Raw genomic sequence first — 27,126 nt, forward strand, 5'->3', positions numbered from 1 at the left:
CTCTGCTGGTGCCACTCACCCCCCACGGGACACGCCAGGCTCAGCCACCCTCCCCACAAGTGTCCCTGAGCCAGCCCAGCCCTCGCGGCTTTTCTGTCGCTGGCAGCTACGTTTCCTGGTCCCTCACTCCCTGACCCAGTCCAGGGCAGCGTCCCCGGCTGGAGGAACAGCCACCGCTTTCCCAGGGACCCGGGGCAGCCTGGAAGCGCTCCCAGAGCTGGCTGTGGCGACTGCTCAGCCATGAAATCCAGGACAAACCCAGCTGCCCCCCAGGCCAGCCCGAAGGGGTCCCCGGCGGTCTCCTGTGCGCAGGGCGAGCCGGGGCAGCCGCGGGGCTGAGCTCCTGCACCCACAGCCGGCACATTCCCACAGCCTGCTCCCGTTCTGCTCGCTCGCAGGACCCAGCTTGAGCCCTCTGCAGTTTTGTCGCTGGCACTGCCAACAGTTCCATCAGAGAAAAGTGAATTTGTCAGTCAGGCTGCAAATATGTTCCTCCCCCCACATCCCAGAGCATACCCCTCCTCTGCCTCCTCAACCCAATCCTCTCGTCCAAATGACAAATAAAACTAATTTTCTGGGTCCTTCTACCCATTTCCACCCACAATTCAAACACTCAGCTTCCAACCACTCACTCCAAGAGCTGACCCAATTAGCTGATTGCCAATTCCAGCTATGGATGCTCATTGCTTTGTTACAGCAGAGCTGCCTTTTAAAGCAATAATTTATATCAGACAGGATTTGAAATGAAGAGGCCTCAAAAGACCTTCGGCTGAAAGGTGTCCAACAGGAATTTTAAGAGAAGAGTTCAAATGGATTCTGAGAATAACAGCCTGGTTTTCTAACCCTCCCTTAAGGCCTGCAGACTGGAGAGCAAGGAGATACTTGGGAGGTTTTGCAGCAGGAATCAGGAGGAAAAAGTGAGTTTATGAAATCCTTCAGCAGAGGAACATCTGTGGGTGCAGAGGCTGGTGATGGGCAGGAAGGTGCTGTGCTTGGGGTGGGCTGGGGGGCAGCTCTGAGCCTCCCCGTGCCCGGGGGTCCGCAGGGCCCTGGGAAGGGTGGCTCGGGGCTGAGCTGGGCTCTGCCCCAGCCCGCAGCTCAGGGTGGGCTGGGGGGCAGCTCTGAGCCTCCCCGTGCCCCGGGGGTCTGCAGGGCCCTGGGAAGGGCGGCTCGGGGTGGGCTGGGGGGCAGCTCAGAGCCTCCCCGTGCCCGGGGGTCCGCAGGGCCCTCCCCAGGCTTTCAGAGCTCTGCTGTCTCTGAGCAGGACCCTCGGGCACGGGGACTGCTCCCGTCCTGTCCCCACCCCAGCGCTGGCAGCCCAAAGCCTGGCTGCACTGCAGCTCTGAGCTCCCAAACCCGGCTAAACCAACCCAGCCCTGGCTCCTGGGCCAGCTCTGGGCTCCCCAGCCCCCGTCCCACCAGGTTTTTGGGTTTTTGGAGCCTCTGCTCTCTGAAGAACTGGCAGCACCTGGCCCAAGCAGACCCACCCCCAGAGAGCAGAAAGGTGGAACAAAACCACGAGGATCCCCCAAACAAAACGACACCAAGAAAGAACTAGAACAAAGAATTGTTTAATCGCTTAACCCTTTCTCTTCCAGGGACCAGAGAAACAAGTTTTCTGCTCCTTCTAATGAGGGCAGTAAGGCTCGTGTGTTACCTCTACAACTGCAGGGGCAAAGTTTACGAGATGATCGTCTTTAGTACTCAAAAAAGCGAGAAGCAATGGTCACTGCAACACTAAGAGAATCCTAGAGTCTCCTAACGGAGAGCCCATTGCTAGAATACAAAAATAAAGGAGGCATCCCTGCACATCCCAGGCTAGAAAGAGTTAACCAGAAAGAGCAGGAAGAAGCTTTCCCAAAGAGGGGATTGAAGTAAACAGCAGAGGTCAATAAAGCAACATCTTCTCCTGACTTCCCCAGCATGTTTTTTTTCCTTCACCAATAAATACAAATTCCTTGTTAACAAGCAACAAGCAGGTACTCTGCCCACAGCAAGGGGAAAAGGGGCTAGAGGCAGAAAGATTTTTCTCTCCCCTTCTCTCCTATTATTATTAATCTTTTTTTTTTTTTTAACCAAAGCAGCCATTAAAAACAGCAACCCACTGCAGAGGCAGGGAATCTGGTTGCTTTCACACTGCAACTGGCAGGTGAAAGAGCTGCACTGTCTCACAAGGGTAAAAAAAACCCAAAAAATAGCTGCCACAGCAAAAGGTGAATGGGGAGGGAGAGGTCTGTTCTCTTCAGAGCTTTCCATCTCAGTCTCTCAGTTTAAAAATCAAAGTCTGCAGACGTTGTCTACTGAAAGCTGGAAAAAAAAAAGTTTGAGTGGGAGGAGAAGAGGGAAAGGAAAAAAAAAAAAAAAAAGACGAGGATATGTCTAGGAGGAAGCCTTAAGCAAAAAAAGGAAAGGGCAGACCATGTCAGAAAGCCACCCCAGTGAGGAGAATTTTCTGCTGCCTCTGGCTTTGGAAGAGCAGCAAATGCCGGGGGTGCACCTGGCCGTGCCCCCAGCCAGGTGAACTCAACAGTCACAGGTGCTGAAAACAAACCAAGCTGCCCCAGGAGCTGAGGGACACCTGGCCCAGGTGAGCTCTGCTGATCCTGCCCCGAGGCGGGCAGAGCACGGGGGGCTGGTCCCGGGAGGGGCTCCCGCAGCACGGGGGGCTTCACCCCGGGACACAGCAGGAGAGTGCCGGGGTGCCCCCGCTCCCAGCAGGAACTGCAGCCTCGGGGACGTGCTGCCGGCCGAGCTCTCTGCTGCTCAAGCCCAGGATTGTTCTGGAAGGCAGAGCAGCCCCGCGCAGCTGCGCTCCGCTCCCCGGCAGCCAGGGAGGAAAGGGAGGCCTCTCATCTTTCCACGGCAGCAACAGGAAGACCAGGGATTGCACCACATGGAAGGACAGCACACACACACATGCGCACACACTCCCAACACACACCTCACACCCCTGGGACCAAGGCTGACACGGCCGGGCCTTCGGCAGGAAGAGACACGAGACAGCAGAGCGCTTCAGATCTCCAGGGGCTCTTTGGTCTTAGTTGATAGTCCTAGAAAAAACAACCTCCAGAGGTGGTTGTAGCACAGCTGCGTAAGATCTGTGGGGTATCAAGTGTTTGGCAACTGCAAGAGGGGAAAACAGGGCTGGGTGTTAGAGGAGGGGGAAGGAATGGAAGTACAGTGCTGTGTTTCCAGGTGTGCTCCTGGCTGTGCAGCCAGCCAGGGCCTGGGCAGGGGGAGAGGAAGGAGGGTTCCTGAGAGGACCACGGATCCATCTGATGTTACACCAACAAAGAGGCAGGGAAGGCCCACCTTGGCCAAGACAGAGCAGCTGCCTGCACAGAAATGCTGCTTCTGACACCTCCAGACTGTAGCTGTACCATTCACACGGTGACAACAGCCTCAGCTCCTGCACAGGTGACATGGAGAGGAGAAAGCCAACACAGCTACACACCTTGGGCAACGGAGAGGTGCTGTCACCTGCCCTTTTCCTCAGCAGCTTTAGCTACACAAGTCCTGGGCCTGTGATCCAGCCTGTGCCCACTGCTGTCACCTCCCTGCACGGGCTCAGGGACCACAGGAGGGAGTATCAGACCTGGGCAAGCTCGTTCTGCCCCGTGGAGCTGCACACACCCAGTGCCTTCACTGATCCCTCAGCTGTGACAGGGGCACAAGACAGGCAACCTCCAGTCCTCAATACAGCACAGCTGTATCTGCTGACGTGTCTGAGATGGAAGCCAGAAGAAAGATGTTATGGGACAAAACAGGTGTTTCATGGCCAACAACCATAAACTTGGGGCCTTTAGACAGGCTGGTAGCACAGTCAAGCTTTCAAAATCACTGCAGTAAATTCATTCCATAACCCCTGCCCTAGGTTTGTATTTTATTCAGGAATTTAACATCCCCCCTGCAATGCAGGCAACAGCCCCTGTACCAGATCATACAGCAGCTCTGGAAAAATAATCACCAGTTACACTGCTCACAGACAACTCAAAGACCCCTGTTGGGACTAAACTCCACTAAAGGCAAACCCCGGACTGCACTGCCATGGAAGAGGAGGAGGAGGAGGAGGTGATGGTTTAGAGACGGCCGCTCCTGCCCCTGCCAGCTTGTCCTACCCTGTGCATAGTGCGAAACAGTGCAGTCATTCACCAGAGAAAGTTCAGGACCAAGGAAACTCGGTTCCCTTTCAGCCAAACGTTTAGAGGAAGGAGAGGCAGTTCTGTTTTAGCTGGGCCGGCACTGGACCTGCCCCTCTGAGCTGTCTTCATCATCCGAGCCCCCGGCCCCACCGCTGGTCAGTCCTGTGATCCGGTAGCCCATGTTGAGCAACATCACCTCCAGCGGGTCCGCGTTCATCCGCCGCTGGTTGGCCTGGGAAGCGCCTTCCATGTCCACCACCACGCGCCCGTTGAGGGTCTCGCTCTGCAAGGGACAGGGGACAGCACTCAGGAGCAAGGAGGGGCTGCTCCTGCTGCTGCAAGGGGAGATCCAGAGGGAAAAGACAGCGGGAAAGAGCGTCCAACAGCCAGGGCGGCTGCGGCTGCAGCTCCTACCTCTGGCCTGGGGTTCCAGAGCCGCACGACCGGGTCGATGCCGCTGGTGGCCAGGAAGCAGTAGCTGGGATGAGGCTGGAGACAGTTCACAATGGACTCGTCTCCCTGCAGCACACGCACCAGGTTGGTGGTTTCCTTCTCCCAGATGAAGAAGGAGCCGTCGTCCGAGCCGCTGACGATGTACTGGGCGTTGCTAGGGCAGAGGAGCAGGGCCTGGGGGTCACGCTCCAGAGCCAGGCTCCAGCAGGCTGAGCACCTCACATGGCTTCTATCATCAGCAGGCTGACACCCCTCACACTGGCACATCCAGATGAAGCTCCCCGTGCTGGCTCCCTGCATCCCCAGGAGCCCTGTTCTCAATCCCAAATGGATTTCTGAACTGCCAGCCCAACCAGCTCCTCTGTGGATCTGCTCCTCATCAGCTGCTCATGCAGCAGCGTGGGAGGGGGGCCCCTGTCAGCTCATCCCACCCCTCCAAACCAGCGTCCGTGTCATTTATGAACGGTAACGTGGGGCCACGCGTGAGGAACAGATCGTCCTGCTGCTGCTCACTCCTGCCCTGCAGCCCTGCCAGCATACCTGCCAAAGAAGTTGGCCTCCTTGATGTCCGTGGTGGTGTTACAGTGGCCGCAGTAGCGGAACTTGTAGTCGTAGCTGCGCTCCCTCAGCACCATCTCGTCCTCAGAGATGGAGTCCTTGCGGCCCGTGGCTCGCAGCCGGATGGGGCCACCCCCCTTCTTGTCTTCAGCTGCAAGGACAACACATCTCCCTCAGCACCACCGGGGCACTTCTAAGCAAAACACACCCCAGGGGACCCCAGCAGCCTTAGAGAAGAGTTAAGGACGATTCCAGCAGGAAGCAGGGCTCGGAGCATGAGCTTCCTTCCTTCCAGATTATCTCCTGGCTACATCAGACTCCTTTTATCACGCCCTCACTCAAGAGCAAACCAGGAGCAGGCACGAGCAAAGAACAGGCTCAGGCCAGTTTTTGTGCACGGCAACAATCAATCTCTCTCAGAAGTTGGGAGCTTTACTTCAGAGGGGCAGTTTAAGGAGGAAAGTCCTTGTGTGCTCATTAGATTCCAGTGTAACCTTGGAGAAGCCCAGGAGCAGCAGCACTCACCGTTATCACTCTTGGAGAAGAGGGCAGCATTGATGTCCCTGTCTAGTGCATCGCAGGCACTGCTGTGTGCTTGTTCTGGAAACTTCCCTTTAAAGTCATCCAGACACTCCAGTGCTTCTGCCACGTACTTGAGCTCAAAGAGGCAGCGGGCGAGGCGGAAATGGGCCTTCAGGTGGCACGGATTTAGGGATATGGCCTTCAAGCAGTCCCTCAGAGCATCGTAATGGTCCCCATCCCTGAGGAGAGCAGAGTGCTGCGTGAGCCAGCCCAAGCAGCAACAGCAAACATTTTCCACTGCTGCTTCCCAGCCCTCATTTCACTCCACAGCTTGTTGTTTCCAGCTCTCCACACAATCCCACACCCCAGGAGCTCTCTAACAGCGTTTGCTGTGACTCGGGGGCACCACCTGACCCAGCCCAGCCTCCCCAGGGCCGCAGCAGACGCCCACAGGCAGCTCTGGGATGTGACCGCACCAGGCTGCCCCGCCAGCCCTGACCTGCCATTTTAAATCCGAGAGAGCAGAGCTCCCTGCTGCAGCACATTTCGGGAAGTCCTTTGAAGATGGAGGATGCAGCAGCCCTCTGGGCAGGCAGCAGAGCCCTCCCGTGCCAGGCGGGCTGCCTGTCACAGCTCACTCGTGCCCCTGTGTGGACACACGGCACCCGGCAGCGGCTCAGGACCTCCCCGCAAAGGGACAAACTGAATTCTGCAGGAACCTGTCCTCACCTTCACAGGAAAGAACGGTGGGGTTTTAGAAGCGAGTGTTAGAGCAGAAGGACCGCTCTGGTGTTTGCATCCCGTTAGTACAGCCTCATTTCCCTGAGCTCAGGGCTGGGGCAGTGAGGCTGTGCCCTGGAAGCAGCAGGGACTTGTTGAGCTCAGCCTGGCAGGGCAGACACACCTGGGGCACCAGCACTGAGCCTCCACTGCCCAGACCCCACAGGCTGCCTAAACAAGGCTCCATTTGATGGTTAATAACAGCAATAATAATAATAATGTTAATGTTTCATATCTGTAACCTACATGCCCCACTGTGACTGCCCCATCCCTGGAAGTGTCCAAGGCCAGGCTGGACAGGGCTTGGAGCAACCTGGCAGAGTGGAAGGGAATAGAATGAGATGGGCTTTAAGGCCCCTTCCAACCCAAAGCATTCCAGGATTCCGTGCACTGCTCCTACCAGGGTCCAAAACACTCCCAAGGAGAGGATGAATTCACAGAGCAACAATTTTAGATCATGTGAAACCTCTGCCAGGGAACCACAGGAAGGCTCGGGTTGGAAGGGACAACTGGAGGTCCTGCAGGACACCTTCCCTGGTCAGGACTGTGTCCAGTTTGTGAATATCTCCAGTACAGGAGACTCCACTCCCTCCGTGGGCAGCCTGTCCCAGTGCTGTGTCACCTCACAGTACAGAAGCTCCTCCTCACACACAGGTGGAACAGGGAAGAGGTGCCCCAGTGCCTGGGCTTCTGCGGGGCAGCTCCAAATCTTGCAGGAGCATGTTTGCAAACCATTCAGCCTGCAGCCCCCTCCTGTCCAGGTGGGCAGTGCCACCCCCAGCACAGCCCTGCCCTGGAGATCTGCAGCAGGAACATGGCTCTGCAGGGCTGCCCCTGCAGCACTGCCAGGGTTAATTCAGGACAGGCAGCTACAGGCCATTGTTACTCAGAGAAAGAGGGAATGCAGGTTACCTCTTAGGATGACAGACAGGTGTCACACACTTGCACACCTGACTGGGCTTTTAAACTGCTTTGCCACCCTCAAACATCCTTCAAGCTCAACCACCAGCAGTGGCAGCCCAGCAGACTGGTGTGAAAGTGGACATGGTGGGATGTAAAGCAGGCTCTGACTTCTCCCTTTGTTACAGCATTGACTCAGCTTGTGCAAAACTGGAAATCAGCTCAGTACTGCCAACGTGGACTGCTGAAAGCCAACCCAGAGGGGGATGCAGTTGGCTTTTAGGAGCAAAATTTCAAAGGACAGCCTTAAAAGTGCTGGAAAATATGAGCAGCATCTTAAGGGAGATGAACAAGGAGAGGTTAGGAAATTACAGACCTTCCTTTTCTCTGGCTCTGTTATTCAGAGAATGAGGCCAAAGCAGAACCTGCAGGCTTTTGAGGGTGGCCTGTACCTGTTCCTGCTCCAGACATCAAGAACACCTCGGAGACACGTGGTGGTTCAGCCTGGGTCACTGTCTGCCTCTCCCCCTGCTCAGTGACCTCCCAGCCACCTTCCCCTTTCCTGCACCTGGAAGGTATCAGCTCAGTGCTATTTAAATCCTACCCCCTGCATGCCACAGAAACCCACTGTGTGTATGTTTTCCACATCTTCCTGCTACCCAAAACTGTGGCAAAGCAGTAGCTGACACACTGAAAGGTTCAGATGTGCCAACACCCTTCGGGAAAAACGATTCCTATAAGAAAAATGTCATTCATGAGATCAGCACTCAGCTTCTGTGTTCCATCCCTTAATCCCAACCTATTGTTCTTCTCCTTCTGAACACTGAGGTCTTTTTGAGGCAGCTCCCAAATCTCTGCTATTGCAAAACAGCCAGTAGGCCAGTTACCAACAGTCACAACAACTGCTGGCTGCTCTTTATCTTGGCAAGAAGAGAGGAGAACTCATACTGGGGATTTCAGCAGGGAGAGGAGAAGGATATCCTCACAAAGCAAATGGAGATGAAGGACCACAGCTATTTTAAATATGTTAATGGCAAGTCATGGTACTCAGTCTTACTCTGCTCAAGGGGACAGGCACTAAAATAACTCAGCTGTATCTTGCAGATGCAGCTCTGGCCACTGGTCAGAGCAGACATTACCTACTGCAGAGGCTGACAGGGTGTTTTGCAACCAGCAGGGCAGAATCCTCTCCAGGCTGCAAGGATCTGCCACCTCCCCAGACCCCTCCCAGAGGTTTGTTTCAGTCAGAGGAGTGTGGTTCGCTGGGGTAACACAGGAACCACCAGGTCTGAGTGGCTGCAGAGTGAGGTACTTGGACAAAGCAGCAACCAAAGCCACCCCAGCAGCCCTAAACAACCTCCTGTCATGGGTGTTATAAAGCACAGTCACCATTACGTCATGTGTTGACAGCAGATTTAAGAGCCCTTCTTTAATGCAAATCAGAACCACCCAGAGAAACACAGACACCCTTGGAGACATCCAGAATGCTGTGAATCAGATGTGAATTTTGGGTAGCTTTTTAAACAGGAAAGGATCAGGACTCCACACAGCCCACCAGCAGGTGAAACAACGGCTGCTTACCAGCTGTGCCTCCCCAGAGTTTGTCCAGCACAGACTGCTGGCCACCCCTTTGCTTCAGTCTGATACCCCCAGCCCCACCTGCACCCCACCAGGCCCTTGAGCAAGGTGTCCTTGGGAGTCCCCTGCAGTGACACTGCCCTTACCACTTGCGCTTCATGTAGGCAGCAGCTCTGTTCCCATAGAGCATGGCGTTGTTGGGGGCCTTCTGCACAGCTTTGCTGTACAGCTGGATGGCCTGTGTCCACAGCTGGCAGGCAAAGGCCTCGTTGGCTTGCTGCTTGATCCTCTCCAGGTACGGGGGCAACTCCACCTGGGGGCTGCAGGGGAACAAGGGAGCAGCACAGGTAAGTTGTACATCCTTCACTCCAGCTCACAGTCTGCAGTGCTTAGTTCCAGCTTAGCTAATGTTTGCTAAACTTCCCAATAAAAGATGCAGAAAAAGGCAGAAGGCACTCTGGACCTGAAGAACTTTAAGAGGAAAGTTTGGTTTTGATCACAGAATCCCAGAATAGTCTGGGCTGGAAGAGACTTGAAAGCCCACCCAGTTCCAGCCCCTGTCATGTGCAGGGACACCTCCCACTACCCCAGGGTGCTCCAAGCCCTGTCCAACCTGGCCTTGGACACTGCCAGGGCAGCCAGAGCTTCTCTGGGCACCCCGTGCCAGGCCCCCCCACCCTCTGGCAGCCTCACTACATCAGTGTGACCATCATTTGCCTGTTTCCAATTTCCTTCATCTACAGAGACACACTCCAAATTGAGCAGTGGGTATTTTAAGCACCAGACTTCACCAATAGGTCTTTGTTTCGACTGCACAAACAACGTTTCCAGTGCTCTTTCAGCAGTGCACAACAATGCACATGCAGAAGCATCTGAGCTCACCAGGCCCATGCTCTGCAGCCCAAAATTCCAGCCCCATTCCTGCTGCCGCGGTGGAGGGGCCATCTAGAGGAGAGGAGCTGGAACAGCCCACGAAGTGACTCTGGAGGAACCAGACTACCCATATACGGTATAAAATAAGTGTCTTGACTTTGAACCAAGTCTCATCAGCTGGAAGAAAAACAGCCAGCAAGATGTGCTGCTGCTCCTTCACCCCAAATGCGTTTTGTCTCAAAGAAAGAAATCAGCAGGAGCAGTAGAAGAGGCTCCATCCAGTCCTAGCTCCCATGCTAGGAATGGCAGTAGTGTTCCAGTGCTGCCACAGAACAATCCTGGCTGCTTCAGTTCAGTTTGCAGCAGGCAGGTGCCCAGAAAATGGCAGAGGGAAGCAAGGCTCCTTCACCTGCCAGCCTCTGCCACTATCAACACCCAGCTCCTGCAGGCCAGGAAGCAACCCCCACTCAGGACACTTTGCTTCCAGGCCTGAAAAATCATTTCTTAAGTTTTGTCCACCTTAATTCATCATAAGAGGAAAAATCCTCCCGGGATGCTCTTGCCTGCTCTGACTCCTGTTCACAGCCCAGGCACGAGAGGCCAACACAGCCCCAGGGACAGGGGCCACTTGGCAATCCAGGAACAGGGCAAGGGATTTGCAGCTCACACCTTTGTGGCAGCACCTCAGCCTGTGAGAGGCCAAGGACAAAGGCATGGAAGGCCCAGGAGGGGCAGCTGTGCCCTCACCTGACGTGTGCCCGTCCCTCGGCCAAGCGGAAGCCGTTGCTGTGGAGATGGATCCCATTGGACACTCCATTGGTAGAGGTTTTTCCATTCTGCACTTCTGAGGGTTAGAAGAAGACATATACAACCATGCTAAGTATCAGTGTAGGTTATACAAACTCTGGGTTTATTTTACAGCAGGGCCAACCCAACACAACAGCCCCATTCAGAGCAGAAACAAAACTTCCATGATTCCACCTGCTCCAAACACCTGGATTAGATTTGTCCTCATATTTACAAATCTCTGCAGTGTCCTTTGCAATACAATTCTAGATCAGAAAACCACACACACAGAACCAAGTGCTAAGGGAATTAACCTTTGACTGATTTCAGGCCATGGTTAGAGTGTCATGGAGTCCTGGAATGGTCTGGGAGGATACCAGGACCTCAAGCACTGAACAGTCTGCTTAATCCTTGAGCACACTCAACTCAACCCTTCAGGCACTCTCAATTCACACATCCCCCTCTCCACAGGTCACTCCTGCCCTCGTGTTTTGTCTCACTGCAGAAGGATTTTGGCACCAGGCTATGAACTGCACTGCAGAAGCAGCCCAGCAACACCCAGAGCCTGCTGCATTCTCCTCCTGCACCCTGAAAATGAACTGTGCAGTACAGAACTCCCCTGTGCTCTGTGCTCCCTTTGTGACAGCATCACACTTACCCCCTGAAGTGTGGCACTTCTTTGGGAGGAGAAAAGTGTATGGCCGCTGTTTGTATGTCAGATCAAACAAATAGACCTGAGGAAAGGAAAAAAGAGCATGAGACAAGCTCCAAAACAGAGATGCTCAAGTCAGAAATAAAAGAGGGCTCAGCAGGTACACAGTTCCATGTTTGTGTTTGCTATTTCCAGTTTTCCCACGGGGAATCTTTTTTATAGATGGACACACAAGGGTGGCAGCAGTAACTGGGGTGTGTCCCAGTCCAGCCCAGTTCAGAGACAACAACACTGGGAAACAGGAACCTAAAAGGTGTGGAGTAAGACCAGGTTTAAAAGGTGACCTGACCACTGACCAACCTGCTCAGAAAGCTTCATATTTCAGTTAGGCAACTAAGGTATTTCAATTAACACCATGATAATGAAGAAACCAAACACCTATTGACAGAAAAGAGGCAAGACACTGAGGAAAAGTCTCTCTAAGATGAAACCAGTATTTCCCAAGAAACTCCCAGGGCAACTCTGTGAAATCCTAATTCACAGCTGTACTGGGACAGGAATGGACAACCCAGGCCAGACCCACAGCTCACCCTCTCCTAAAGGGAGTGAGTGCACGTGTGAGGAAGAGCTGGAGAGGACAAGCACAGTGCAACCTGCCCACAAGCAAAGGTCCTGTTTAATCCATGCTGATTAATGTGTCAGGAGGATTTTCTCATTCCATTGATAGGCTTTACAAAAGATCCATGAATAACACCCAGAGCTTAAAATTAAAGCAATCAATATTCCAGGTGAAGGCCTTTGCTTCTCCAAGTTCCTTATCCACTACATTCTATTACAGAAGCAGTTTGATGTCTCAAGAATGAGTTATGAAATCCTTTCTAGGTCAACAAAGGTCAGTTCCAGAACTGATTTTGTTTATTTTCTTTCCCCTCTTCCAGAGAGTGAAATGTGAATTGGAAAACCACAACAGAACGTGGTTTAGCTTTGATCAGTGACAGTGTAACAAACACATCCCTCATCCCAAGTATTTAGTCTGAATTAATCAGAAAGCAGTTTAAAATCAATCACATTACCCACAGAGCAGTTGCTGTACCTATTTTCAGCAGCACACAACGATGCCCAGTGACCCAATGTGAGGCTTTTCTGCCTCCTCACCTGCTCCCCCCCCATGTTGACCAGGAGCTCGGTGCCGTCGGGGCTGAAGGTGACGTACGTGGCCACCAGGACCCTCAGCCTGTTGTTGTAGTCTGGGAGCTTCACTGGGAGGTGCCCTGTGGAGAGGACAAGTAATTACTGGCTTAACTCTCAACTGTTGTCTTTGTCCTACCCCAGCTGCTCCCTTTTACAAGGGCAAAGCCACGGAGCACAAGCACCGACGGGATTTTCCATTCCCGCTGTTCAGGGGATCCTTCCACGTGCAACCAAAGCAGGCACAGGTGCCTTTCCACAGCTTCTGGGTACTGATGCTCCATCTCTGCAAGTGTCCAAGGCCTGCCTGGATGGGCCTTGGAGCAACCTGGTCTCGTGGAAGGTGTCCCTGCCCAGGGCACGGGGTGGAACAAGGGGTGTGTTAAGGTCCCTTCCAGCCCAAACCATTCTGTGATTCCATGATTCCAATTTTGCACAGCCACCCCACACGAAGACAGGAATCATCACTGTCAACAATGAGCCTCCAGAACACAGCAAATCTCAGTTTGGGGGATTCACTAGGATTTGGCTTTTGTGATTTGTGGCCATCTGCAAATACCTCCATCCTCAAGCCCCTAATTAGGTTTCCTTAATAAAGCCCTCAGCACAAGGAAACCAAAGCTCCTAAATATTCAGCTCACACACAGGTTCTGTTCTTCAGACAGCAGATGTGTTGCATGACCAATTCAGGGGACCTGAGGAATCCTCTAGTGGGAATCATCAGGAGCAGGACTGTCAGAACTGGTCTGCTGAACATGCTGGTCTGAGATATTGTAAAAAAAAAAAAAAAAACCAAAAAAACAACCCAACCTTTTGGGGTAAAAGATAGTAAATAATGAGCACTGGAGAAAAATGTCATCTAGATTGCTCAGATACTGCATCACTGATTCTTTATCTGCAGGATGAGGACAAGTCATTTCTGTGCCAAAAAGGTTTTGCATGGCAGCTTTGCTGGGACCAGTTCCAGGCAAGCCTATGGAGCCCAGCTTATACCCAATCCTCCCCTTTCCAGCAGGAGTGACAAAAACACATTTATGCCGGACAAAAAGCAGCAAGGCTGGCTCACCTCCCCGGTGAAATCACCTGCAATTCCAGGCAACATCCCACGGAAGAGATGCCCTGGGCAGGGGGTTTGTGTGATGGGCAGAGCTCTTTGTGCAGGCAGTGAAGTCCCCCAGCCCCCCCGTGCCCCCCGAGCAGGGCCCTACCTGCCACGTAGTACTGAGCCGCCCCGTCCGGGAGCGGCTTCTGCCGGTCACAGAACGTGTGCACTCCAGCTGAGGGGCTCTGCTTCATGCTCTTCCTGCCAGAGACAGCAACAGCCTCATGGTAAGCACAGCCTCATCCACACTGGCTTTCCTTGCCCACCCACGAGGACAAGGCCTGCTGCCCACACAGCTATGGGGTGAGCAGCCTCACACCGCCCCGGTGTACTCAACCAGAAGGCTTTGGGTGACAGAAAAATCAGAGTGAAACTTCCCACAAAGAGGCGAGTGCTGGGTCCCTGCAAGCCCCCTCCCCAGCAGAGCCCTGAGCAATGCCTGCAGCAGGGGTGTGCCCCAGAGGCAGGTGCTTTACCTGTGGTTGTGGATCATGCGGATGTCGTAGAGCCGCACAAAGGGCCCGCTGGCCCCCACGGCCAGGTAGTTGTTGTCCTGGGGGTTCACCGTCAGGCACTTGGCCTCCACCAGCTGCCCGCAGTACTCAGTCAGGTCTATCAGGACCTCGGAACGTTTGCTGTTCTCCCGCAGGTCGTACTGCCTGCACGGGGGTGGGAGTGAGGCAGACACATCACGGGGGAACAGCAGCAGCAGGAAGAGACTCATGCAACGTCCTGAGCTGGGACAACACTCACTGGGCCTCGGTACCGGGATAATCATTAAAAGCAGATGCATAATGTGCACAGATTTATTCAAGTTCCAAATTAAACTCCCAAGTCATGACCTGTTCCTTTCCTGGCCTCCCTTTCCAGCAGTGAGGAAAATGGAGGAGCTGAGGAGAGTATTCATGACTCTACAAGATAAATCTTCCCAGTTTTAGGAAAGGGAGAGATGAGCTTAAGCTGTTAGTACAGAGACAGCCTCTCTTCAGGTCTGTGCACAGCACACATTGTGATGGTTCCCAACTGGAATTCTGTACCTGATTAAGCCATCTTCTGCTGCACTCCAGAAGGTGTTTGGCCACATGGGAGCCGTGGCAATCCGCTTCACTCTGTTGGTGTGATCTCCAAACATGTGCACGGTCTCCTTGACAGTCAAGTCATGGACGTGCACCTTGGAGTCTGCAGCTCCCGTGATGAGGATCCGATCCCCCGAGTGCGGCAAGAACTGCGGGACAGGGGTCGGGCACTCAGCCTGGAGGAGCACTGGGGCTGCTCACAGGGACCCTCCCAGCACAGAGCAGGAATTCTGCTTCAGCAAAGGGGGCTAACCCACCTTAGTCCCTATTACACAAGTCACCAGCTACAGGACTCAAGAGTGTCTTCATCACACATCCCAGTTTGCTACAATCATTTCCTTCCAATTTACCAAAAGAATAAGCCTGGGGTCTGCATAAGCTAAGTGCAACGCTGGATTTAATCCTTTTCCCCATAATTAGAAATATTAATTTTTTTGGGGGGAAACTCTTTGCAAGAAAATGTTTCCTAGCAAGGATTTATCCTTTTACTGCTCGGGTTGCTGTTTCTGTTAGCTGCTCATTCCTTCTAAGCACATACCTTGACAGAAAAGATGTTTGCAGTGTGTCCTGTGTGCATAGAAAGGAGTTTCTTGTGGTGCAGAGGATCCCACACAATGGTATGCTGGTCATCAGAGCCAGAGGCCAACAAGCTAAAAGGAACAGGAGACAAATATGCAGCATGAATTCTTCTGTTCCACACCGTGCCCAGGTCTGTGGAGCTGTCTGACCACAGACATCCATTAAGTTAATTCAGCCCTAACCAGCCCATTTCCTCTCTTCCCTCAGCTCTCTGTTCTTGCTGCTCACTGTGCACCCATCCCTTCAGCCAGGTCTAGGAGCTACAGCAGACAAAAAGCAACTCCACAGAAACACAGCTGACTGAGGCATCTCACCGGCACGGCGATGGGAAACCAGGAGTGTTTGCTCAACAGCAAAATGCAGGGCCTCCACCCTCCCTGCTACCCTGGCTGTGTTAGCTGCTCCACATCATCTCTGAAGCCCAGCCAAGGCATTCATTCCCAGGCTCCAGAGGTGCCCAGGCAGTCCCAGGGCTCATGGGGTGAACCACAAACTGCTTTTAAAGTCACTGCAAGGTGCTCTTGGCTTGTCCATCCATCTGCATCTGGACCAAAGGAATCTGACACCTGCAGCTCTCAGCTCTTTTAAACTTACATTTCTTCGTAGCCATTCTCTTTCAAGCACACAAAATTTTCACTGGTAAAGAATTCTGAAGAGTATCAGAGGGCAGACTTTGGATGTTGTAAGAGGCATGTGCAGAAATACCCACTCTTCCTCCAGTCCACTCATTTCTCACACAGAAACTCTTCATTCCGCTTGGTTACTGGGAGCTGCTCTTTATTGTCCCTCTAAAATTGCAGAGGGGTGAATTCTCTACCCCCTTGCCTTGGATATCTGCCCCCCAGCAGCAGCTTTTAACAGCATGGTGAAGGGGGTGGGGAAATGTCACCACCAGCTGGGCAAATCCTAAAGATCCATTATAATCCATAATACCACTTAAGAGAAGAGAAGCAGCCTTCTATCTCCACTTCTTAGTCTGACCATTTCCCTTCTGAACTCACTAAAGGGGCATTTCTAATAATATCCAGATATATGTAACAAAATAAAGCTTCTTTTGAGGCTTGAGCTCCACTTTACTAGAAATGGGAAGCAGCTGCTTATGATAACATGACCTACATCCTACTCCTGGGAAAACCTGGGGTTATGGCTTTGCTGATTCCCCAGATGAAGCCACATACTTACTCTCCTTTTTCATTCCATTCCAGACAGTTGACACACCCAGAGTGACCCTGAGGGAAGGAGGCAAGGGAAGATGGCATTAGTCAAACTTCAGATGTATCAAACAGAGCTGTCCTAAGACAAGGACACAGTGAGCTCCTCACAAATAACTTTTTCCAATAAAAGCAGAGTTTTTTTATTCCAACCCTGCAAAGAACTCCACACACTTGGTAGAAAAGCACCTCCAGAAAAGACAGACATGCTAGAGCAGTTGGTGTAGAAAAGGCAAAATGAAACAAATAGAAACAGGTAGTGTTGAATAAAATGGCAGTTTAGCCTCAGAGGCTACAGCTGAAATCCTGCTGTACACACGGAAAGGTGACTTTGCTTCCAAAGCCCTTGGCTAGGCTGACAAATTACAGGTACAGGCACTCTGGGAACACAGGGAAAATGCACTTTTGATAGCTCTGTTAGAAGCACCTTGCTGCTGGGTGACTACATCATCCATCTTCATCCACATTAACCAACGACTGCACTGGGAAGTGGGGGAGTGTTGAGCAGCATTTGATGTGGGAGATGTGACTGAAAAGGGGGCAAAATAATCCTTTTCTCCCCCAAACCAAGATAATTGATGTGTTAGAGGTAGGCTCAGTTGGGTGGAGCAGGGTGTTGATAATACCAAGGTTGTGGGTTTGACCCCCAGATGGGGCTGCTCACTTAGGACTTCAATGATCCCTGTGGGTCCCAGAATATTCTGTATAATCTTAAAATCTTTTCTATGGCATGTCAGAGTGCACTACAATTCCCTAGGCATCCCACTAGAGCTGAGCATGTTGAACAGCTGACAATTGTCTTCTTCAGGCATCATTGCTGAGCTTAGGTGGTGCCCACCCTGCCACAGGTTCCCCCGACGGCGCACCAGGCAGCGCAGAAAGCTCACGCCAGCTCTCACTGAGCCACTCCTGGCTCTAATGCAGTTTGGGGGACCAAGAAATCAGTACTGACCTGACAACAGGTGCACTCCAAGGAGCTGTTTGCCCTCTGGACACTCACCTGCAGCTCAGCCTCCAGCCCCAGGCGGCGGATGAAGGGGTCGGTGACGTGGTAGTGGCGCTCGAAGCCCAGCGCTCCCCTCTCCTGCAGGAGCAAAAGGCACCACACTGAGCACGGCCAACAAACACTCCTCCTGCCCTTTCAGAGAACGTTCTTCAAGGTTAAAAATCACACCAGCTATTGGGGGGTCCACAGCTCCTGTACTGGTGGAGGGAGTCACAGAATCCCAGAATGGTTTGGGTTGGAAGGGACCCCAAAGCCCACCCAGTGCCAGCCCTGCCATGGCAGGGACACTGCCACTGTCCCACGTTGCTCCCAGCTCTGTCCAGCCTGTCCTTGGGCACTGCCAGGGATCCAGGGGCAGCCACAGCTGCTCTGGGCACCTGTGCCAGGGCCTCACCACCCTCACAGAAAATAATTTCTTCCCAGTATCCCATCTATCCCTGTCCTTCTTCAGCTCAAGGCCATTCCCCCTCGTCCCATCACTACACATCCTTGTGACAAGTCCCTCTCCAGCCTTCCCATCCTCTGAACATCTCCAGGCGGGCAGATCTTAATATGTGCCCCTGAAGTGATTTAAAACGCTGTGTAACTCAGTGCCAGGCTCCAGCTGGGGAGCCAAAACCAGCTCTGGGAGGCCCACCCTGAGGCACAGTGAGCTGACCCTACCTGGGGCCTGAACCAGAAGATACGGAAGAACCTGGGAATGCCTGCTGTTATCCCTTGGCCAGGATTTCAGCAGGACCTCCATCCTGAGCACAGCAGTACTGGACCAGAGCTGCCCAGGAGAGCTGTGCCAGTGCAGAGCCTGTCCCCAGGCAGCAGCAGCAGCAAGGGGTGAAGAGCTGCAGTGGAACTGGCCTGCTGCCTTCAGGGATGGGCTGTTCCTCGGGCAGGGAGCAGAGCTGCAGTGCACAGGCTGTTCCAGAGGGATGGGAACAGCTGCCACAGAACTGCGCCAGTACAAATGAAGGTGAAGGAAAGCAGGACAGTTGTTTCCCCTGTGATCTCACAGGGCTCACAGATGCATCAGCAGATGGCTCTGATGAAAGAAGGCCAACTGCAGAGGCAGGAATGAAGGAGAGAGAATGCCAGTCAGATTTTGGATGGAACATCTAAATGGAGATTCTTCCCTAGGACTTGACCCAGCTGTGGTCCCACTCCATGCCACACTCATCAACTTAATCCTTTGTCATCAGCATTTAGAGATGGCAACACCAATGTCAAAATCACCCTGGTGGTGCCCAAAAAATCACCCTGGTGGTGCCCAAAACACCACCCTGCTGGTGCCCAAAACACCACCCTGGTGGTGCTCAGAGCACATCAGCAGTCCCAGAGCAGAACAAAAGTGCTGAATTCCCTTCCCAGCCCAGTGCTCAGTAATGAACTCCACACACCAAAAGCTATTTGAAGACAAAATGGAGACAGACATAAAAGGATTGGAAGCAAAACAAACCAGGCTTTTTGTAGGAGCTTCCACGACAGACTTCAAACCCCTTGATGTGCTTCTGTGGAGAGCATTCCTAAAGCACTGCAAGGCCCATGCAAGGTGCTGCAGGTATAAATCTGTGCTGCTGCAGCCTCAGTGGCTTTGTGAGGGCTGGGGGGTAGGATACTGCTTTTCCTACAAGGAACTGCCTGACTTAGCAATCTTCCCAAGGTCACACGTCAAAGTCTACAGAGCAGACAGCCTGAGACAGTCCCAGGCTAAGGCTCAAACCACAGAACCAGCCCTTCCTTGTTAGGGCAGCAAAACAAATCTTTGCACATGGATTGAATTACAAGCTTATAACAGAGTTTGGTACCAAACTGCAAAGTGAGCACTCGAGCTCCCAGTTCCTTATTCTGGCCACTCACAGATCCCTTTCCTGCATGCTGATTATCAGCAAAGCTGCAAATGATTTCAGGCCTCTGAGTCCCAGCAATAATTGCCTATTGTGTCTGCTGCAGCCAGTCCTTTCACGTTGATATTCCACCAAAGCAGCCATCAGATGACTGATCCCACCACTGCACAAGTTTTTTTTCCCCTACACAAAGGAAGCAACACAGCACTCTCTAAAGAAAAGGAGACAGAGAGGCTGTGACAGAGATCATTAGCTTTACTACAGTCAGAAATACCTCTGATGGCAAGATCACACGGGGAGAACACAGAAAGCAGAGAGGGAAGCTGGCTAAGGGCCTTTGAGGTGCCCAAACACAAGCAGCTCCATTTCTCTCTTTAACTCAGAAGGAACAGAGCTGCTGATGGCAAACCAGCCCAGGGAGAGGAACCGTGCTCCTGCCATGCCAGACTCCATCCCAGCTCTCCATTAAGGACAGTGACAGGTCCTGTGTGTTTGTTCTCCTAGGTTCCTTAGGAGCTTATCAATATGTAAGCTACAGAGATCTCGTTCCCAAGTCAAGGCAGCACCAGGAGCTCTCCCCACTGCAGCACTGACTCCCCCTCCAGCCAACAGCAGTGGACACGGCCCACACCCACCTTGATCTGCCTGTGGATGATGTCTCTGGTGATGTTGGCTTTTGCCATCTTCTTGCAGTGGGGCAGACGAAGAGAAGCTGTGGGAAGAGCTGCTGTGCATCCAAGCATCCCAGCCGGGCCAGGATCCGCGCCGAGGGCGTTCAACAGTTACCTGCAGGACAGCGGGGACACGGTGGGGACATGGTGGGGACACCACCCGCCAGGCCACTCACACTGTGCCCAGTTACCTGCAGGACAGCGGGGACACGGTGGGGACATGGTGGGGACACCACACGTCAGGCCACTCACACTGTGCCCAGTTACCTGCAGGACAGCATGGGGACCCAGGAGGGGACATGGTGGGGACACCACACGTCAGGCCACTCACACTGTGCCCAGTTACCTGCAGGACAGCAGGGACACGGTGGGGACACCACACGTCAGGCCACTCACACTGGGCCACTACCTACAGGACAGCATGGGGACACAGCAGGGACACGGTGGGGACACCACACGTCAGGCTACTCACACTGTGCCCAGTTACCTGCAGGACAGCAGGGACACGGTGGGGACACGGTGGGGACACATCAGGCCACTCACACTGTGCCACTACCTGCAGGACAGCAGGGGACACAGCAGGGGACACGGTGGGGACACCACGTCAGGCCACTCACACACACCAAGCTCCCAGAAACAGCGGTGGCTAAGAGCTGGGAAGTTTGGAATAAAGGCTCCTGAAGAAACTCAGGGAAGGAACAATGGAAGAATGAAGGTCTGACTCCAGGCCGTTCCCAGTTTGTGGAGAAATTCAGGGTGAGCAGAATTCCAGGAGTGTATCAGCCTGGAAAATCCATGTTTCTATCCCAGCAGAGACCCTGTGAGCCCAGGGCAGTTTCCTGTCCCACCATTCATGTCCAATGTCATGTTTCCCAAACTCTACAACCAACAAAGGTTATACTGTGAATGAACACAGCATTGATGCTTTTGGCCACATCTTCTCTCTCATTTACTACATTGGATTATCAGCAAAAAACCCCTAAAATATCCAAAAGGGCACCAACATTCCTTGGAAACCACAACAGCCAACCATGAGGTCACAACTGAACACCTAATTACCTCAGCAAGAGAAAAGAGGTGACCAGTTAAAACCGAATTTCCAGGAGAAATTAAGAGTTTTGCACACTCTTAATGGAGTTTAAAGTACTAACCTAAATAATTGAAACCCCATGGAATTGGCTACTTCTGCTAAAAAATATTCAAATTGCAGAGAGATGGTCCCAACCCTGAGCTGGACAGGCTGCCTAGCAAAGGATCAGTCAGTCCCTGGGAAATGCTGCAATTCCCCCAGTTTCCCTCCCACAGCCTGGCCCATTTAGGCATTCCCACAGTTCCCTTTAAAATAACAAAAAGAATAAAAACAAAATTTCAAACACCCATTTTGTCCTATGTAACCTTCTAGTTTCAAAACATTTCCAAGCAGAACAAGCCAAAATTTTCCTCTTCTAAATGAGGAAATGCTGATTCATTGAAACAAGAGCATTTCACAGAAACACTGCAACAAACAGGAGTCCTGGCAACCCTCATCTGATTCTCTGCTGCCACGGGAGGGCTTCCAGTGGCCCTGCTGTCCCACCCTGCCAGGGCAGGGACACCTCCCACTGCCCTAGGCTGCTCCCAGCCCTGTCCAGCCTGGCCCTGGGCACTGCCAGGGATCCAGGGGCAGCCACAACAACAACTTCCCTGAGGAATGGCTGCCAAGGACAGGAAGGGAGGAAGCAGCAGCACCTGGGCACAAGGGCAGGTGGAGCTGCTGCCTCTGCAGCTCTGAGAGGCTTCTGAGCTGCTTCCCCAAACTTCAGGAGAGAGACGGAGGAGCAGGAGCGTGTCCAGGGAAGGGAACAGAGCTGGGAAGGGGCTGGAGCCCCAGGAGAGGCTGAGGGAGCTGGGAAGGGGCTCAGCCTGGAGAAAAGGGGGCTCAGGGGGCCCTTGTGGCTCTGCACAACTCCTGACAGGAGGGGACAGCCAGGGGGTCAGGCTGTGCTCCAGGGAACAGGGACAGGAGGAGAGGGAACAGCCCCAGGCTGCTTCCAAGTCCATCCTCAAAACACACAGGGACACTGTCCCAGCACAGCCCAAAATACAGAGGGACACTGTCCCAGCAACCCCAAAACACACAGGGATAATATCCCAGCACACCCCAAAACACACATGGACACTGTCCCAGCACACCCCAAAACACACAGGGACACTGTCCCAGCACACCCCAAAACACACAGGGATAATATCCCAGCACACCCCAAAATACACAGAGATAATATCCCAGCACACCCCAAAACACACAGGGATAATATCCCAGCACACCCCAAAACACACATGCACACTGTCCCAGCACACCCCAAAACACACAGGGACACTGTCCCAGCACAGCCCAAAATACAGAGGGACATATCCCAGCACACCCCAGAATACACAGGGATAATATCCCAGCACACCCCAAAATACACAGGGATATATCCCAGCACACCCCAGAATAGACAGGGACACTGTCCCAGCACCCCCCAAAACACACAGGGATAATATCCCAGCACACCCCAAAATACACAGGGATATATCCCAGCACACCCCAGAATAGACAGGGACACTGTCCCAGCACCCCCCAAAACACACAGGGATAATATCCCAGCACACCCCAAAATACACAGGGATATATCCCAGCACACCCCAGAATAGACAGGGACACTGTCCCAGCACCCCCCAAAACACACAGGGATAATATCCCAGCACACCCCAAAATACACAGGGATATATCCCAGCACACCCCAGAATAGACAGGGACACTGTCCCAGCACCCCCCAAAACACACAGGGATAATATCCCAGCACACCCCAAAATACACAGGGATATATCCCAGCACACCCCAGAATAGACAGGGACACTGTCCCAGCACCCCCCAAAACACACAGGGATAATATCCCAGCACACCCCAAAATACACAGGGATATATCCCAGCACACCCCAGAATAGACAGGGACACTGTCCCAGCACCCCCCAAAACACACAGGGATAATATCCCAGCACACCCCAAAATACACAGGGATATATCCCAGCACACCCCAGAATAGACAGGGACACTGTCCCAGCACCCCCCAAAACACACAGGGATAATATCCCAGCACACCCCAAAATACACAGGGATATATCCCAGCACACCCCAGAATAGACAGGGACACTGTCCCAGCACCCCCCAAAACACACAGGGATAATATCCCAGCACACCCCAAAATACACAGAGATAATATCCCAGCACACCCCAAAACACACAGGGATAATATCCCAGCACACCTCAGCGCCTCCCACCCCTCTCAGAGCTCCCCAAACATTCCCAGGCTCTGCCCACAGCCTCCCCTCTCCAAGCACCATCCAGCTTCCTCCTCCTCTTCCCTGCCAGGCACATTTCTTGTCTCCCTCTCTGAGAGCCATGGGATTTGGCTCTTAGGACCCCACTATGTCACCTCCCAAGGGACAAACGCCCCACTGCTCTTTTGGGAGTCTTTTTGTCACATTCCCTACCTCTAGTTATGGCTAATTTCTAACAGCTCCTTTCTCTTCCAACAACACCAAACAACCTCAAGGACACAGGTGGAAAAATGCATGTGCATGGAAGGATCCAGATCTCCCACCTAGAGCCATAAATAACCCACACCAAGAGGAAAATTTAGAGCTAAATCAGTCACTGCAAAACCATTAATACCCTAAAACCCCTCTGTATAAAGAGAGAGAAGGAACAGCCAGACCCCCAAGACCACCACTCCTTAACAGACTGTTAAAAACTCTGGTTTTCAACAGAGACTCCTCTGTGCCAGCATCTTCTACCTTGTGGAACATCTTAACTTTACTTCTTAAAAAATACAGGCGAGGAAAATCATCCAAGAAATCAGACTTTGGGTAACAGGCCTGGATAAAACCCAGTCCAACAGGAATGCAGGAGCCTGAGGTGTCTCTTTCCAGGAAAGTGCTTGATTTGGCAACTGGATGCTGCAAAATGCTCAAAGGTCTCCCAGACCTTGTGTCTTTGCTTGGCCAAGAAGGCTCCAAGAGCCTTTCCTCCTTCCCCTTTGCTATTTTTTGTTGCGTGGCAGGTATTCCACAACTACAAAGGCAACCTTTAAATTACCACGGAATCACAGGCAAAGGATTAAGAAGCCCAAATTCTCATTCCAGATCACATTTTGAGCATTAGCCACAACTGATCACATCCCCAGACGCCCAGTCCCCATGGATATGACAGTGACCTCATTCAAATATTAAATAAATAAATAATAAACAAATAAATATTAACTTTTCTTAGCACTAAAGACTATTGACCCCAGCACTGTACAGGTAGATCCAGCCTCCAGTTTGAAACTGACCCTGGAATAAAGCAAAATCTCCCAAGATTTGTGGATCTCCTGCAAAATACATGTAATAAAAATCAACTGTGCCTCCCAATTTCTTAGACACAAAGGCTCCCAAACATGAAGTCCCACCAAAGAGTCTGTCTTTGTCACCACTAAAGGAACTGGAAATTCCTTGGAAACTTCCACCATGGAAATTGGTAAAGAATGTTCCTCTTTAGGCAAAACCACCGTGCAAATTCTGCTCTAACCCATTCTTGCAGCTTCTGGCTTTTAACTAACCCGGCACAACCAGCCCCTGGTGGCAGGAGGGATCAAGTCCCAGAGTGAGGGACAATTCAGGACAAAGGTGCACTGCTGCTAGAGGGCTGGCTCCACGAGCAGCTTCACTTGGGCTACGGTCAGAAACAGCCCCAACCCTCCCTCTGCTCCAGGCCAGGCCCTAAACAGCCCAGGCTGTGGAAGGTGCTCCTGCCACTGCCACAAAACCATCCCCAAGGTCCCTGCCCACCACCCCACTCCACGACCCCGTGCCCTCTTTGGGGTTATTTCTTGGATGACACCAGGCACGTTTCTCTAGCACCCTTCAAGGACAACTTTCCCTCATCCCTCACTGCTCCGAAGCTGCCTGGAACACCTGGACAGGACTGAAAACCTGGGGTGCAGTGACTGCTGTCACCTCCTCGGTGACAGCCTCTCCTCCAAGTGCTGCCTGGAGCACACAGAGGATGAGCCCAGCTCCTGCACCTTCCCCTGGACTCTGCAGGCTGCCACACACAACTGCGGGGCACAAAGGGACCTTTCGCAAGGCTGAAACCCACGGTCAAAAATTAACAAGGCACACACTTCCCTGGGCTCCAGACTGGGCAGGCTCTGTTTACACTGACAGCCACTGAAAAGCCCCCTAAGCTCCTGGGAAAGTACACTTCCAAAGGGTACTCCAGGGCATGGAGAGGAACACTCGCTCCGAGCCTGGAAACGAGACCTCGACACCGATAACACAAATGATTCCATCAATTTAACACCAAACACTCCCACAGCCTGCATGTGGGGCATTGCTCCTTTGCTGGATTGTATTCCCCACTCCTGGAGCCACCTGAGCACCTCCCACCCACAGGAACACAGCCATGGGCTGTGCACAGGGGGGCACAGCCCCAGCCTTGGCACCTGCACCCTTTGGGAAAGCTCCATCCGCCCCAGGAACTCCACAGAGCAGCAGGACCCCAGAAACCAGCACCTGCAAACAAGCAATCCCACTCCTAACTGCCTGGATGTGCCCGAGTGTCTCAGGCTCCAAACTCAAGGTCACTGGAAAAAAGCAGCACTCTGCACACCAGAGCCTCTGGATACAAGGCTCATCCCAAGGGAAGACTCCTTCCCTTCAGCATTCCCTTTAAATTATTTCACCCCTCCAAACACCACCCAGAACCCACCCTGAGAGGCTTCTTTATCCTCACAACTTATTTCCCTGCTCTCTTTACCTTGACTTTCCAAGAGGTCACAGAAATAAAATATAAGTATAGATAGGAGTTTTGGGTTTTTTTTTAAAGGAAACCTGAAAAACCAAGAGGGAATGCCCTGGCTGGCAGCAAACACCTTGTCAAAAGGAGTTTTTTCTCCAGCTGAAGGAGCTGTCGGGAGCAGCAGCTCCCCAGGAGAGGTGGCTGGAGCAGGGAGCCAGGAGAAGAGGTGAGATGGGAGCCCTGGCAGAGGCAGCACAGGGCACTGTCAGGGAAACTCTGACTCTCTCAGGCCACACGCTGCTCGCTGCTCAGCCCTCCCACTGCAATCCTTTCCCACATCCACGGGAAAAGAGAGCAGGCAGCCCCCAGCCCACGCAGGGAACGTCCCAGTGCCAAGTCCCACACTGGGCCAGGAGCTCCAGCAAGGAGTTTAACCGGCACAGGAGGAGAGGCTGGTCCCCTCCGCAAGGCAAGGGGCTGCGGGACACCCAGCAGGGCAGGGAACACCTCTGCGAAGGCTCAAACCAGGGCACAGCGAGCACAGGAGCGAGCAGGGCAGGGTCACAGGAGCACAGGGGAGAGGAATGCGAGGAGGGGCAGTGCCAGGTGGGAGGGGGAAAGGAAGCCAAAGGCAGGGGCTGTACCTGGAGGGGGGCAGCAGCAGACGGTGCAGGGCTGGGGAAAAGGGGCTGAGGGGCTGGGGTGGGAGGATGGATAAAGGAGAGACCCTTAGAGGCAGTCAGACCCCTGGTGAAGAGAAGGGGGTGACACCCCAGGGCAATAAGGGGACACCTGGCAGAGGAGAACAGGTGGGAAAGACAGGGGTGGGGAAAAGGTCAGGAAAGGGAGGTGAGGGGGGCAGCTGAGAGGGGAGGGGGCCGGGGCCTGCAGGGCAGGCTGCTGACAGGGAAGGGGCTACAGGGGCACAGCTGACAGCAAAGGAACCACGGCCGGGGGAGGAAGGGACGAGGTGTGCCTGACCGGGGAGGGAACGGGGGAAGAGCTGCCGGGGAGCGGGGCACCGGGGGCACCGGGCAGGGAAGGGATCCGGGGGCGGGGGGCGTCTGTCAGGGCGGCGGGGCCCGTCCGGCCCGTTACCTGTCAGGCCTCCCGGGCGCGAGCGCAGCGGGCACCGGCGGTTGCGAGGCTCCATCCATGCGGGGCAGAGCGGGACGCAGCGCAGGGGCCGCGCCGGGGCCCCGGCCGTGCCCCCCCACCCCCGGCCCTGGGGACCCCCGCCAGCTGTCCGGGGCTGCGCTGCGCCCCGCCGCCGCGCCACGCCCCGCGCAAAAGGCGTAAATCCCGTTGGTGAATTCCGCCCCTTCCTGCCTGCAGCCGCGCCGGAACGGACAGCTCAGGGAGCCAATGGAAAGGGAGGAGGCTGACCATGAGAGATTCGCCAATCGGCGTC

The 27,126-nt window shown here is 53.4% G+C and overlaps 1 protein-coding gene across 1 annotated transcript; it reads right to left on the bottom strand.

Annotated features, from left to right (window-relative positions):
- Positions 1-1,555: 1,555 nt before the first annotated feature.
- WDTC1 (WD and tetratricopeptide repeats 1) lies at positions 1,556-26,998 on the bottom strand. Its single transcript, XM_041417511.1, has 16 exons — positions 26,814-26,998; positions 19,880-20,030; positions 17,401-17,484; positions 16,372-16,418; positions 15,149-15,260; positions 14,572-14,759; positions 14,011-14,193; positions 13,641-13,735; positions 12,400-12,515; positions 11,251-11,326; positions 10,554-10,650; positions 9,080-9,253; positions 5,679-5,914; positions 5,136-5,304; positions 4,557-4,749; positions 1,556-4,425 (listed from the first exon to the last, which is right to left on the bottom strand). The coding sequence occupies exons 2-16, from the start codon at positions 19,985-19,987 to the stop codon at positions 4,228-4,230; spliced, it is 2,076 nt and encodes a 691-aa protein (XP_041273445.1). The 5' UTR covers positions 19,988-20,030; positions 26,814-26,998; the 3' UTR covers positions 1,556-4,227.
- Between the last annotated feature and the right edge of the window lie 128 nt (positions 26,999-27,126).

This window comes from Onychostruthus taczanowskii, unplaced genomic scaffold, assembly GCF_017590055.1.
Source record: "Onychostruthus taczanowskii isolate IOZ18803 unplaced genomic scaffold, ASM1759005v1 scaffold56, whole genome shotgun sequence".
Taxonomy (NCBI): Eukaryota; Metazoa; Chordata; class Aves; order Passeriformes; family Passeridae; genus Onychostruthus; species Onychostruthus taczanowskii.